This window comes from Myotis myotis, unplaced genomic scaffold, assembly GCF_014108235.1.
Source record: "Myotis myotis isolate mMyoMyo1 unplaced genomic scaffold, mMyoMyo1.p scaffold_m19_p_1, whole genome shotgun sequence".
Taxonomy (NCBI): Eukaryota; Metazoa; Chordata; class Mammalia; order Chiroptera; family Vespertilionidae; genus Myotis; species Myotis myotis.
Genome location: NW_023416313.1, coordinates 13489223 through 13505341, shown reverse-complemented (window position 1 = coordinate 13505341; position 16119 = coordinate 13489223). Strand labels below are relative to the sequence as shown.

Here is a 16119-nt window from a genome sequence, read left to right as displayed (position 1 = left end):
GTCAGACTTGAGAAAGAGTCTGGTGTATACAGGGTGGGGCAAAAGTAGGTTTACAATTGTTTGTATGAAAATAATACAATAATTAATAAATAATGCAAGAATAAACTGTTTTGCACACTCACAACTATAAACCTACTTTCGCTCCCCCCGTCCCCATATGTATTACTGCTTTGGATCCTCAAATAACCCTATTTCAGATTAAGACACCACAACTTGAGTAGTAGGAGAAATGAACATTTACTGATCTTCCTCTCAATAAATGTGGCAGGCACATAATTGGTTTGGGCTAATTTCATAAGACCTCATAAGGATGGTGGTAGTTCTCTCATTTTTAAGATGAAGAAATAAGGTTCAGAGATGTTGAGTAACTTGCCCAAGGTCACAGAGCAAGAAAGCGAGGAGCAAAGGTTTAAAGCCAGGTTTACTACTTCTCAATGCTTCACTTGGAATGTTTTCTCACTCTCTGGTGTGCCTAACAGTGCAATGCTCTCCTCTGTATGTTACCATTTTAATATCTTTTCAGCAAAGGAGAAACATGAAAATATACCCATTCACCAATACAAAACGTTCTTATATATATTTTAAAGAAGAGCTATTTCCTTCACCATTTGGACTTCTGAACTCATTTAGCCAGTCTTGACTTCACACACTGAAGAGGAAGGAGCACTAAAAACTTGGACTGAACTCTGAGAAACTTACTAAACCAAGAGTTCCAAAGCAGACTTCTGATTTGGTTGTAAATGGTGTCTTTGCACAGAGCTTTAAGTTTCGGGACTTGAACCCCACCAGAAGGTGAACCTTAGGATGTCTGAACAAGAAATTTCTTGGCTCTGGCCATTGCTGATAAGGGTAAAGGAACAGTAAGTTAAACAAGATGCTTTTCAACCAGAACCACAGTGCCTACATGCACCGTGGTCATTGTCGCTAAGTTTAATTTCACACTTTGAGTTCCCGAAATTACCTCCATATGAAAGATCTATTGCATGATCGCACGATTTGGTAAAACAGTAGACTAGTTAATTTCATGGTATTTGCATATATTTTATATGTGTGTATGTATGTAGACTCATATATATATACATATATACAAATATGTCTTTATATGCATATACACATCTACATACATATATATTTGCTTATAAGCATAGGCATACATAATTGTTTAAATGAATTATAATTACATATATGATTATAAGCTATTCTTTTGTGTATATACCGCATGCAGAAGAGGTCTTCATATCAGATCAATGAGAATGAGTATTTGGTGGTTTTATCCAAAGTGCTGATTAAAGTATACTTTTGTCTTGTCATTTTACTTTTGCTTAAAACATAAATGTACATTAAAATATCAAATTTTGGTGGCAAACAGAAACCTTTACTTTGAACTTAAGTAGGCAAACTTAGGTAGGCATCTTTCTGTCACAAGCCTCACTAATAATGCATTGTGGATGGTCCCATTTTTTGTTTCTTACTTTTTGAAATAAAAGAGTTAAAGATATTTGTGTGGTACTCTTAGTGTAGAACCATTCTAGATTTTTATCACTTTCATATAAATTGCAATCATAAGCCTTCATTTTTCCTCAGTGCTTTTCTTTAGCACCAATCTACAACATTTGACAGTCCTTCATTTAGTCTTTATGGGGTCTTTTTATAGAAACAACTTTTTTACTGATATTTTATTTACATGATATTTTATTTTCTCACGTAATTTTAGTCACCAGTATAATGGACATTAATTGGTTTGAAAAAATGGCCTACTGTGACAAGTTAACTGAAAGGAATCTATTAACTAAAAATGTTAAGAATGTTGTATTAGTCAGTTACTTTCTTTTAGAGAGGGTTGAGAAAGTTTCCATGATAGATACCAAAACCAAGATTTGTATTAAATAAATACTTTTTTATTATTCTTTAATTATAAATAATAAACTTTACTGTAAAAATGTCAATAATATAAACTGGTAGAAAAATTATTCATGGTTCTAAGATACAAAGATAACTATGCCATTGTTTTCTATGGATATTTTTTTAAAATATATTTTATTGATTTTTTACAGAGAGGAAGGGAGAGAGATAGAGAGTTAGAAACATCGATGAGAGAGAAACATCGATCAGCTGCCTCCTGCACATCTCCCACTGGGGATATGCCCGCAACCCAGGTACATGCCCTAGACCAGAATCGAACCTGGGACCTTTCAGTCCGCAGGCCAACGCTCTATCCACTGAGCCAAACCGGTTTCGGCTTCTATGGATATTTTTATATATCTGTGATCTTTTTGTATATATTCATATATATGTGAATTTGCTTCCCCAGTTTTCCATTAACATTTTAATGATGAATTTTTGTATCGTCATGGCCCTTTATTATAATGCTTTTAGGATGCAATGTAACCTTAGTTTGAATAGGTGCATCTAAATTTACTTATTAATACCCCTACTGTTATGCAGTTAGGTTGTTACTGCAGTGGACATCTTCATTCATAAATGTCTTATTCTTATTTTTCTCAAAATAAATTTATAGTAGTTATTCATACTGAATATAAGGACATAAATACTTTGGGGCTTTGTGATATCTATTGCCACATTGCTTTCTGAAAAGGGTATTTCTATCTATAATCCTATTAACACTCTTTGGATATACTTGCTTTATTTCCTCCTCTCTAGCACTGGGTGTCTTTGTTTTTAAAATGTTTTGTTAATTTATGTGTATGAACATATCATTTAAATTGCATTTCTTCTATTAGTGAGATTATGTTGTTATAAAAAATCAATTACTTTGATTTTTTATCAGAAGTTTTAATGTTTCTCTTATTGATAACTAATTTTAAGCAATTTAGTCATAATTTTGATGGATAGTAGCCTACACTATTGAAAGGCAGGTAGAGATTTATAGAAAATACTTTAAAAGTACTTATAATCTTTAAAAACATATACAGTGGATTTATTTCTGTCAGTGTATCAGAATTCTTCTACGTGTTTAAATCCCTTTTTCTTGGTGCTTTGAAAGATTATTGGGTACAATGGAAATCAATTTAACAACGTATTTTTCATGCCTACTCTGTGCTTGCAATATGATAGTTCTTGGCTGATGGATGCACAGCAAGTGTCAAGCAGAGTAATCCATGGAGCATAGTGCCGCAGCAGATGCTGGTAAATGTTTTCCTGTTTAAGGAGTGGCTCATAGGCTGTTCGGAGAGGAGAACACACTGTATGAGAAACATAAAGGGAAAATATCATTTATTATTTATAACGTTCAGTTACCTCCTAAGGAAGGTGGGCACAAGGGGCATTTTTTTAGTTTGTTGAGCATGGTGGCTGTAAGCGTGAAGATGCAAATTAGAGAAGCGGTGCTAGGCCAAATTGCATTGTATCAGAGAAGAAATTTAGAGCTATAGGAATACAAGGGGTGAGGAGGAACTTGGAGGATGCTGAGGAAAGCTGGAAGAAGTATGGAACATGCCTGGAGGGTGATGTATGGAGGAGGAGACTGGTGGAGGAGAGTTTTGTTTTGCTTTTTTGGCAGAGCTATTGTGGATCTGAAATGTGTGATGTACATGATCTCCAGCTTCTCTAAAAACCTTGAGTAAAATTTGTTGTATAGTACTGTTTGGAGAATGTGACCAACACCAGTTATGCCTCAGAGAATCACCGAAGGGAGGAACGAAGTTATCAAAGGGAACCCTGTAACATGGCTTGAAGTTATATATAATGATTACAGAAGATTGAAAAGAAATGCAAAGGCAGTTCAGGACTGAAAGAAGCATTAAGACAATCTGATTATACAGTGAGTGAGTGAAGTGATCAATAGAAAGGAGTTTGGAGGGAATTGGGCTCTCCACGTGGTAAACTTGGGGAGCCTTAAGGGAGAAAAATATGTGTATCAGATTTTGAAGTGTACAGGTAGAAAGAGGAGAAGATATTGTTGGAGTAGAAGCAAGAAGGGAGGAAATCAAAGAGATATTTAGGAGACAGGAATTTGACAGGGACAGTGAAATCAGCAAGGAAATATGCAAGATAACACAAGTACTTTCCCTCCTTCATCTTTTTATTTCTAGAACATTTTTCAATATCCTTACTCTTCTCTAGGCCTGAGATTCCTCAATTTTAAAGCCCTATTTATAATTCCCAAATGAAATTACTGTCTGACTCAAAGGACTAAATTATAGGTTCAAACTTAAAATCGCCAGTATTCAACCATTTTGGAAATACAAAAATGGCAATTTCATGTAGTTTAACCTGAACCAATACACTTTATAAGCAGTAATGCTCCAAATAAAAGTAATTTATTTTGATTTTCAAAAAACAGATAGTGTAGCTTAGCGAAGCTGTGAGGCACATTGGCTCTGATATGGGACTAATCTAAGTTCAAATTCTGAATCTACCCCTATCTAGATGTATGGCTTTTGGTCAATTTAAGAAACTTCTGTCATTCTCAGGATCCTTATGCATCAAATGAAGATGATAAGCATGCCTGCATTTTATTGAGTCACCATGAGGATTAAATGAGAGAAAACATGAAAAAGACTTGGTCCAGTACCAGCATATATGTGTTCAATAAGTATTAGCTATTTAACTACTATGTTAACTTCATCTACTAAGGTCATTGAACATCTTTCCATCTTTTGATGATCTTTAATTGAGTTAATGTTATCCCCTCTTTGGAACTTTAATATATGAAATTATGGGTTCTTATGGCAAAACCCCATTAAGTCCCCATGAAATTAAACATATACTGCTTTTTGTATGGGTGTGGGATTTACCAAATCAAGGTAGAAATGCCCTCTTTGATATTCTCTCAACAACAGTTACCATTGCTACTAATTCTACAGCGTAGGCACTCCCTAATAGCACTGCACAGATATCATCTTTTTTACTCTCTGCCCAGTTAATTGTTGAGGAAAAAGTTTTATGTTTATTCTAGCTCCGTGGTGAACCCAGGGTTCAAAGCAGGTCTGTCTGACTAGACATTATGTTTCTTTCCTGAAGCCTGGATTTTAAAGATAGTAGTCGACATCTGTTATGTTAAATAGGTTTCATTTCACTTGCCAAGTGTCATTGATTGGTATTGGCTGCCAGGAGCTTTGTGTTGAGAAGGATTCTAAGGCCAAGTCTGTGCTCAGTAGGAATGTCATGATCAATTAGTGATGTCTACCATAGGTGCAGCAGGGGGGTGGACAGGGTAGAAACAGCATTCGTGTTGTTGATTTGTTGATCCTGGGTCTACAAACTTAATCTGTTGGGTTGTGGCAGAAGAATCACACCAAGCTGTTGCCCAAGCTTTTCTGATGTCTTGTTTTCCTTTACTCTGACAAATTTTAGTGAAATTTTCCAAACATTTCAGTGGAAGTATAAAGAGTCAACAAAATTCTAAGACCTCCTGAATAATCCCTCTGTCCCATCTGCAGAGTCTTTGGGAAACAGGAGGGATGAGATAGGAAGTTTGCTTTAGTAGGTATTGCCAGCTGGTCTGACTTTGTGATTGTCCCAAACTAGCTCATTTTGGTTGATAAAAAAAACACTTCTCTTTTACAGGTGTAAAAACTAATGTGATTTCAAAATACAGTAGCTGTTAGTAAAGCAAGATGAGAGAAAAGAGAATGCTCTTTTGGCAGACGGCATTCAACTCTATTGCATATGGAAATTTTCAGAGCACTAGACTTTTTGTTTCTCAAATGGTAATGGCAAAGCAATGTCAGCTGAACAAGATGATGGTTTTAACCACAAGAGAGGAAGAAATCTGGTTAGGGACCAGAGTGACTGACCCCAAAATTTCATGGATATGTATAGGCACATGCATATGTAAGTTGTTTTATTGTTATTACTATACAAGTAATAAAAAGCAATATAACTAATTTATAACTAATTAGGGAAATGAGAGGAGCAACATAATCAGCAATCTCATCCCCCTAACACACTAAGTCTTAGCAATCTTTCTCTTCCTTTGATATATTTTGCCCCTATGGTTTTGATGATAGTGGGCGTATAATTTGGTCTCATTTATTTTTCACTTAATGTTTTTCCTCGGTTTAAATGGGCAATCATTCAAAGTGCACATCAATGGACTTGCATTTAAAAAAACCCACTCATTAACCAATCAATTTTTAACTTTTTAGTCTTCTTTTATGTGGAGTTTTATATTTTCTTTTTTAAACTTCCCACTTAAAAGTTCATTGTGCTGGATGGGATATTGACAAACAGCATAAATTTTCTCTACCCTGTCTGTATATCCTTCTTTTGTATGTGACTTATCTTTGGGGAAATAGACCAAAGCAAAATATGAGCCGTGGTCATTAGTTTTCAAAGGAAAAACCACAGCATCAGAGAACTGGAAAGTGATTTTGACAGATCATATAATCCATTCCTGGGCCTGAAGAGTCCAAGGAACAGAGACCCAACAAATTGTCTTTACAGCACATTGCAACTTTTGCCAACTCTGACTGTCAGGAATTCCTTCCATATTTCAAACATATCATTCATTTTCTCTGTTTAATCTCATCCATCTTGACCCAACATTGGGAAAGATAATTTCCTTGTTCTGTTTTCTTTCTGGAAATGGTACTATCGTGTTTCTTTAAACAAGAATCACAAAGCAATTTCCTCTCCCTTATTAGCTTGGGAGGATTTGGTGGCAGACACCTGGAAAACCATGTCCTTTTCATGCTCACCCTGCTCCCCTTCCTGCCCCTGCTCTGTGGGAGAGTGCACAGGGTCAATGATAAGATCTTCATCTTCCCTGAGCAACAGTTGGGGACTTAGTCACATGCTACAGGAATGTTCTGAAGCTTTGCTGTAAGGCCAGTTTGTTCCCCTGCAATCAGGGGTGATATAGGAAATACTTAAAAAGTAATAGGGGCGGAGGCACTCTGGGCCAGAGCAGGGTGTGGGGGGCCCCTCCATGTCTACTGTTAACACTTTGGTTGCTGCTCTCATGGAGCTCCCAGGAGTCCTGGGGGTGGGCAGAGGGCACTGGAGGAGCTTAGATTAAGAAATATTCTAACAATTCATATAGCAACAATAGCTCATACTGAGTATCAGCCTTTTCTATGTCCTCTTGACACCTCCTCCAAGTTCTCGAGGCCCAAAGTATGTGAATAGGACAAGTCACACACTTCTGTTGGCCCGATCCTCCTTTTTTGGTGAGTTTTTAAACATACAGATACTCATCTTCTCGTTGTTTTTTCCTTAAGCAACAACTGAATTGGCGTGCGACAGAAGAAAAATCTCACTGTCAAATACACTCCAAAGCAAGTCCCAGATTTAGCAGGAGATTCTGTAAAATGCTGTAAACTATTGCAATAAAGATCCCGCTGCAGTCATTGGGTGGATAGTGGAGCACAGAAAACAGAGCAGAGGACTCACCATTTACCAGAGTCATTCAATTAAACAAAGAAACCCAAAAGAGAACTCCTCCAAGAAAATCGTTTTATGGCACATAATGAAAAACAAAACAAAACAAAACTTGCCTTCGACTTTTTTTTTTTTTTAAATCAAAGGGCTGTTTAAAACGATGACTGTAGAGTGTGTGCCACTTCTCCCGGATCTGCTGTGCAGAAGTGCGTAAGTGTGAGTGATGTAGAGGTACTTGTTTATTATAGAGCACATTTCAATGCAGTAATCATAAATATTGCTAAGGTTGTGCTCTGTTGAAATATGACCTACATACTCTTGATTGTTTGTGTTACGTGATTTGTCTGACACCCATTACATTCTGGGTAATAGCAGCCATTTGTTGCTCTGCACAGCAGGCTCTTTTGACAAAAGAAAATAGGCAGCAATAAAAAAGCTATAGGCTGAATTACATTCTGCACAGAGCTGCACTGCTGAGAGTTTGTGCAAGTGTGTTAACAATGCTCTGAACTGCCTCTTGTCAGCCTTCAGCCTGTAATGGCCATCTGTCCTCCCATAAATCTGTCGAAACCTGCTAAGTTCAAGAGAGAGCACGGAATATACCTTGTACTGTCAACACCAAAGTGTACACATTCCCCAGGAAATCAACACACGGGAAATAATCTGGAGGTTATGGGAGGCATTCGACTGTTGGTTTAGGCTGGTGGGATGAAATGGAGGGTCTGGCGATTAGTGGGAAGATGAGCAAAAGTAGTGGCGTAAAGGAATTGGTATTGACTACTCTCCTACTGCAGGGGACAAAATCTGGGCAGGGGAGGTGGGGTGAGAGCAATCTAATTAGTTTGGGTACAGCAAGGGGTCCCCTGTCCCATCAGCTGCTCTTAAAAGTTTGACACTATGTGGAAAGAAAAAAAAAAGTGCTTCTTACATTGTTGTTTTGCTTTGGGTTTCAACTGTCTCTGGAAATAGATTTTCAATTAGGCACTGGTGGTTGGAGGTCTTGTGAGTCTTAAGATGTCTCAGTCTTGCTTGAAGGCACTCCCTGATTAAAGGTGCTTCAGTAAACAGTAAAAAGTTTAAGGAATTATCTGCCTGTCCAGCTTGACTCAGTGTTTGAGCGTCAACCTAGGAACCCAGAGGTCACAGTTTGATTCCCGGTCAGGGCACATGCCCTGGTTGTGGCCTCAATTCCTAGTGTGGGGTGTGCAGGAGGCAGCTAATCAATGATTCTCTCTCATCGTTGATGTTTCTATCTCTCTCTCCCTCTCCCTTCCTCTCTGAAATCAATAAAAATATATATTAAACAATTTAAGGAATTACCTAAAATATTTTCCCCTACCCACCTACTCACTAATCCTAAAGTAACTTCCATCCACTAAGCAAGAAATTATTTGTTTTAACAGGTAGTGCCCATAGAAATTTACAGCCCTGATAGTTTCACTCCCAGGGTCTATTTGGTTATCTCAGGGAGTTTCTATACATTTTAAGCACATATATAAGAATATATACACTTCAGATTTTAAAGACACATTTTAATTTTGTCTCTTTATTAGAAAGAACTGAGCGGCCCCAGGGTGTAGTCTCTGAAACACCAGTGACTGGTGTGGGTAGCATCCAAGGCACAGTAGGAGTTCAGGGACTGTCCCTTGAGTTGCCACAGGCTGCCCCATACGTGAAGGAGGTGAAAGGCTCTGTTTTTAACTCAAAGACACTACAATCAGGATATCGCCACTCCCAAGAGCAACTTGAGAATCACTTATTTAAGTGGTAATGAGCTTAGGTACTAGGACAAGGGTTTCACATGTTCAAGACTAAAAAGGGTTTCTATATTTAAAATCCCTAGATAGCTGAGTTATTTTTAGAACTAGTCTCTCTTTAATAGTGGCCTAATTTGGTGTTTCTGAAGTTTAGGCTTTCTTTTCATAAGCCTAGAATGCCTGTCAAAATACATGGACCTGAGTAGAAGGCAGTGTGCCTCATGGGCTCTGTCGAACAGTGGCTCTCTATATGTGGTCTGTGACCAGCTCATTATAAATGTTTAACCAGCTTCCCAAGTGATCCTTGGGCCACTGCAATGTGGGATTCACCAGTGAAGGAGGATCTAGAAAAATAAAAACAAACAAAAAAAAAGAGTACAACTTTTTGCAAAAAATAAGCCCAAGTTTTTGCAAAAATAAGACATCCTCCTAAGAGTTTATAATCTATTTGAAGAGAAAAGATATAATTCACGTTCAAAAAAGGTAAGCAAGACTATACAGCTATCTCTGATAAGTATCAAGTGGTTGATCCTGGAAGTAACTTATTGGAAAAGTAAAAATTACCTTCATCTGAGGTGTCCTGAAAAGATTTATGGAGTTAGAATTTTAGAATGTTGAATGTCATTTCCCCCAATTCAAGGGCTATGTATGTCATTTGGAATATTTGACTGTTATTTACTCAGCAAAGAGAGATTATCCAGCATTATTTCTTTGTACATTTTAGTTTTCTATGAGAAATATTTGAGAACTTGTCATTTCTTTGCTGGGTATTAGTATCTTTAAATTCGTTGCCATGGTAATTAAAGGTAGCATGTGGTAGAAATCAGTATGTGTGAATGGGCAATGCAGAAGGTAAAGAAACAAGAAAAAAGAGAGAGAGAGAAAAAAAAGATTGACCACATAGGGATTTCTAAAATTGAGTAAAAGTCATATTTGTCCATGAAAAGGGGAAGAAAGGAGAGTGTGTCTCAGTAACCTGGGTGGTTCATTCAATAATATGTCACCTCCTTATTACCTATAAGCAACGAGGGGTAGGCAGAGGGGCTGTTAATAAAGGGAAGCTTTTCTGGGACTCAGATATTTCTCTTTGTGTTTGTATTTCCTGGTCTTTCTGAACTTTTCTGGGATGGATTTCCAAAGTGAAACCACTTTGCATTTTTGTCCCCTTTCTTCCCTCATAAGGCAGAATTAGCTATGCATAATAAAATTGCCAAAGAGTGGCAGAAACAATTTCATTTTAGGTAAAATGTCAATTTCCTTTATTGTAGAGTAGGAGAGAGAGGCAGCGTCTGCCTGTTCATACCAAAATTTCACATGACTTTCTGTGACCTACTTGGTTCTCTCTATATAAACACACACACACACACACACACACACACACACACACACACACTTTTTTTTCCAGTAAGGTAGAATTTCTCTGCCTTTCCTTGAAATGTGCAGTTGCCTTAAGTCTAACCCCAGGCTTGTTAGCATACTTGAAATTCTTTTTTGCTGAATAGCATTCACCCATTCTTCTAAATAGAAAGTGTATTGTAAACTAAAATGTTCCCTCCAAAGCATGAAGTCATTTGAACTCCAGTCTTCCCTTTTTCAAAGTTCCTTGGACTCAGAAGCTGTATTGCAATTACCCTTCCTCAGTCTAAGGGAATGAGCATCACCTACTCAGGGAGGACACTTCATAAGGCAACTATACTTCACGGAGTCTCCCACAGGGACTGCTGATAGAATTTTTTCTGCCCTTCTGTAGAAAAATCATGAAAGGCAACCAACAACTGATGAGGTTTCCCCCTTTTCCTTTATTAAAAAAAATTTAAATTAGTTAGTTGCTGAAGCTTGAATTCCTTTCAGTCCTTCAGCCTCATAACCTGCCCTAATGTTGAGCTCTAATAAAATGGTCCCCTGTCACTGCAATAATTCATGTTACTGTTCACTTTGGTTTCTGCTGCAGAACCATATTTTAGACAGAATGTATTAGTTATGCTTACAAGAATGTATTATACCTACATTAGCCATGGTTTACTAAGTTAATGAACTGTGGCAACAAAGAATTGTTGCCATCAAGTTGTAGAGTTGTCTAGTTCCCTGCCTTCCTATGTAGTATTTTACTGAACTTACCTCCACATTGCCTATGTCATTCCGGCATTTGCCATCATCCATCTATTTTTCTTTTTAAGTTTCCAAATTCTTGAGCTTCACTGGTAGATTTCCTTGATTGGACAAAACCCCTGAGCCACTTGCATCCTTGGCAGCACGCTTTGCAGACAAAAGCTGCCAAAGCTGTTCCATGATTCTCCCGAGCTCCGCCGCGTTCATTTTCCATAATGCAGAGGATGTGATGCCCTTGAAAAATCTGACCTTTGGTGGTGCCTGGTGCCGTGGAGGCCAGGAGGGATGCATTAATGCTTCCTGGAAAGCAGGTCTGTCAGCATTGGTGTTTGAAATACATAATCTCATGACTCGCACAGCTGCCTGGCACAGTTGATCCATCTTTTCTTAGAGACAGGAGCTTAGCGGGGAGAGTCACTTTTGCAGGTGTTGTCATGAATTTAGTTTCCTTCTTTTTCACCCAGTTTTAACCATTGCCTGAAATCTCAGTAAAATTAGGAAAATGTATCCTGGCATTTAAGAACATTATCTCTGTCTCTTCTCTCTTTCTCTCCCCACCATTTTTTTATTTTATTTTATTTTTTTTTGCCTTAGGCCTAACTCCACCCACAACTCCTCCTCATAAAGCCAACCAAGACCACCCTTTTAGGGCTTCTCCAAAGCTGAAGTCCTCTTGCAAGACTGTGGTACCTCCGCCATCAAAGAAGCCCCGGTACAGCGAGTGTCCTGGTACCCAAGGCAACAACTCCACCAAGAAAGGGCCCGAGCAATCTGAGTTGTATGCGCAACTCAGCAAGGCCTCAGTGCTCACAAGTGGACACGAGGAAAGGAAGGCCAAGCGGCCCAGTCTACGGCTGTTTGGTGACCATGACTACTGTCAGTCAATCAATTCCAAAACAGAAATACTCATCAATATATCACAGGAGCTCCAAGACTCTAGACAACTAGAATACAAAGATGCTTCCGCCAGTGGGCAGGGGCAGATTTGTTCCTCCACGGATTCAGACACGTGCTGCATGAGAGAGACTCTGCAGGGGAGCAAGCAGGTCTCTCCTTGTAGCACCAGGAAACAGCTCCAGGACCAGGAGATCCGCGCCGAGCTCAACAAGCACTTCGGTCATCCCAGTCAAGCTGTTTTTGACGACGAAGCAGACAAGACCAGTGAACTGAGGGACAGTGATTTCAGTAACGAACAATTCTCCAAACTACCTATGTTTATAAATTCAGGACTAGCCATGGATGGCCTGTTTGATGACAGCGAAGATGAAAGTGATAAACTGAACTACCCTTGGGACGGCACGCAGTCCTATTCATTGTTCGACGTGTCCCCTTCCTGCTCTTCCTTTAACTCTCCATGTAGAGATTCCGTTTCACCACCCAAATCCTTATTTTCTCAAAGACCCCAAAGGATGCGCTCTCGTTCAAGGTCCTTTTCTCGACACAGGTCGTGTTCCCGATCACCATATTCCAGGTCAAGATCAAGGTCCCCAGGCAGTAGATCCTCCTCAAGGTAAATCTTGTCAAAACCCACCCAGAGCATAAGGCATTCCCAGGAAGTAAAACAAACAAACAAACAAAAAACACACCACAACCCACCCAAACCAAAAACATTTAAACCCACAGGCAGGCCAGCTCCTCACACTGCATTCGGGGTGTCACTGAACTAATGAGATTGTTGTTACACATACATCGCTCCTCATCTTCTCTTAAATCTGTCAGCCTTGAGCACAGTGCCTTGAGCCAGTCAGATCAGAGAGAGCAATTTGTAAGAAACTTGCTCATCTAACTTTTTCCATTACCTGGAGAGCTGCCCTGTGCAAGGATAGTTGAGATCCATGCAAGATAAAGCTGCCAGTGTACCAGACTGGCGCTCGGCGTTAACATCAATAAGAGACGCTGGAGAGAACACATCACTCCCAGACCTCTGAGCTGACTAGATGATCAGAAACTGTCACTGGGAAATCTCACTAGTCTCTAGGAAGAAAAAGCCAGTTTATGTAATACAGCGTTCCTGGGCATGTTCAGTCGTGCCGATCAACGGGGGTTAAGTGGCAGTTGCAAATGCCCTTTTTGTTTTTCTCCTCCCTCCCAGATCTTGCTACTACTATGAGTCAAGCCACTGCAGACACCATGCACACCGAAATTCTCCCCTGTGCTCGAGATCACGTTCAAGATCACCCTACGGCCGTAGGCCCAGGTAATGATGCGTGTCATTTTCCTTGGGCTCCTCTCATCTGGGCCTTTAGCTGACAAGATGTTATCTAAACCCTGCCCCTCCCCAGTTTATTATTCATTTTGCTCGTGCCACTGGAGGTGGTTGACTTAATGATGAAGTTGTGTTTCTCAGGTATGACAGCTACGAGGAATATCAGCACGAAAGGCTGAAGAGGGAAGAATACCGCAGAGAGTATGAGAAGCGCGAGTCTGAAAGGGCCAAACAAAGGGAGAGGCAGAGGCAGAAGGCAATTGTAAGCAGCTTGGAGCTAACTTTCATTTCAAAGGAGGGTTTCTCTTTTGTTTCCTTTTCTCTCCTTTTTTTTTTTTTTTTTTTTTTTTTTTTGGTAGATTAAAAAATAAACTAAAGCCAAGGCTTTGTTAAAATATGCAATATCCAGCCTCTTGACATTAAAACATCAGTGAGTCCCCAATCTCCCTTCACATGACATATAGACCATACTGACCCTTTGGAGAACCAAATGTTGAATCAGTATAGTTCATTCATCTCACATTCATCTTGAAGCTCATTACTGTGTTCAAAAATGGAGGCAGAAGAGAGTTATTCAGTTAGGCACTGGTTCCATCGGGTCCATGGATGAGTTCTTGCTTTTTTCTCTGAGTGGAAAATGAGGAGGGATCACTGTTCTGTCTTTTTGGCAGGTGTGAGGATTATATTGTCCATGAAGAGACTGGGTCTCTTAGATTTAAAGGAGGCTGTAGAGGAAAATTTGCTAAGAAAGTCATCATTTCTTTCTTGTGCTGGGTCAACACCTAACTGGGCAGTTGACTCATCACATTTCTTATGAACTATTTGTCAATAACCCATTATGTATTTTGGCACCACTTATGGCAGGGCATTACATTCACATGACATATAGACCATACTGACTCTTTACTGGAAAGATCCAGGTTATGTTAAATTAATTTTTTTCTCTGTGGGTCAGTACGTTTTTAGCAGCTGCTTACTAACTGATAGACTTTACCCCACCTCCCACCCATTGCTTATCAATATAGACCTTGGAAGACAAATATGAGACACTCCAGTTGTCAGTATCTAGTGCTTGTCCATGGCAGACATTCCTAATCGATTATGGCACTGTTTCCCACCAAGCCCCTGTAGAGTCTCAGGGTGCTCCAGGGAGCCATGGCTAATCGGTTAGAAATGGTACTGCTTTTGTTCATTGCAGCTGCTGCCTGTCTTGCTAACTGCTGAGAATCATTTCCATGAAGATCAGCTTTTGACATATCTTGCATACAAGGAAACCAAGACTTAGGGAATGGAATTTTAGAGGTTAGATGGATGTGGTTCCTTTAAGAAAACCCACTGCCATCAACAAAATCTTGAAAAACCTACAGAAAAGAACTGACTAATGAAGTCAAAATCAAGCATTGGCCAACAGTTATCAGCTGGAGGAAAAAGGTTAAATGAGAGATTTGTTAATCGTAGGCACTCAAGGGGAAAAAAGGGAGATGTAATTGAATACTTAGGCTAAAGGTCTAGGGTGTTTGCTGTCACTTAACTTTAAATCTACCTAAGACTGAATCATGGGTCTTTTGCAAATTACAACACTTTCCCTCATTTTTTCTCAACTTTCAAATGAACTGCGATATTAAGATCTTCCAGAGTGTCATTAGTTAACACTTAAGAAGACTAATGAAAATTAAAAATTCAATATTTCTAATTTTGCTGTTTTTAATTAATAGCCTATTCAATAATTATAATAACTCACATTTATATAGTGCCATGTAGCTTACAAAGCCTTTTAATATGGCATATTATAGTTAATCTTTATAAAAGAGAATCATGTTGCATAAGCCTGTAAGAAAAATAGTTATTTCAGTGTTTGCAAATTCATATTTTATAAAAGCCTTCATGTCTCTTTTTAGAAGTATGCCATTAAAGAGAGAGATTAATTATTTAATAATATACTTACTCGTTTGGGCAAAATACAGCATAGCTATAACCAAAGCTATATAAATAAATGTAGATAAATTACATGTGATTATTTTATTCTTTCAAAGATAACTTAGTGCCAAATACTTAGCTAGAGTCAAGAAAGGAAAGTAGTATTGAACAGTCTGTCCAACCTATGAGAGAAGGCGGGGGGTGAGGAGGTAAGAGATCAACCAAAGGATTTATATGCATGCATATGAGCAAAACCAATGGACACAGATGGGGACTTGAGGGATGAGGGCATGTGCTAGGGGGTGGGAGTGGTCGGGGAGAGGTTAATGGGGGGAAAAAGGAGACTTATGTAATATTTTAAACAATAAAGAATTTAAATTTCAAAAAAAAAGAAAGGAAGGATGGTAGGTGCCTTTTTGCTAGTTAAACTCTTTCCAAATAGATCAAGCAGTGTGATTGATCTACAGTCCATAAGCATCTTAAGCCAAAAGCATGTTGAGCTCATCAACCTCAGCTTGAAAGCAGATACCACCCCCACCTTCTGATTGTGTCACAAATGTTGAATGTTCATAGTTAATTATTTGACTAAGAAAATCTTTTATCAATTTTCTTTGGGAGATGGCTTTTATAGTGCAAATGACAACTTGGATTATATTAAAGAATTATAAAATAACCTTATATTTTTGAGAATTTTGACTTTTTTTAAAAAAGCAACAATCTATGACCTAGAGATTGTTTACTGACACAGTGACGTATAGGTAGTAAGAGCTTAATATAAAGATTTGG

At 38.6% G+C, this 16119-nt stretch overlaps 1 protein-coding gene across 1 annotated transcript in view; it reads left to right on the top strand.

The window, feature by feature from the left end:
• The window catches only part of PPARGC1A (PPARG coactivator 1 alpha), a 99972-nt gene that overhangs the window by 65480 nt on the left and 18373 nt on the right, over positions 1 to 16119 (top strand). The window contains exons 8-10 of the mRNA XM_036330176.1: positions 11805 to 12720; positions 13303 to 13407; positions 13558 to 13678. Coding sequence (XP_036186069.1) covers positions 11805 to 12720; positions 13303 to 13407; positions 13558 to 13678 — 1142 coding nt within the window. The remainder of the gene's footprint in view (positions 1 to 11804; positions 12721 to 13302; positions 13408 to 13557; positions 13679 to 16119) is intronic.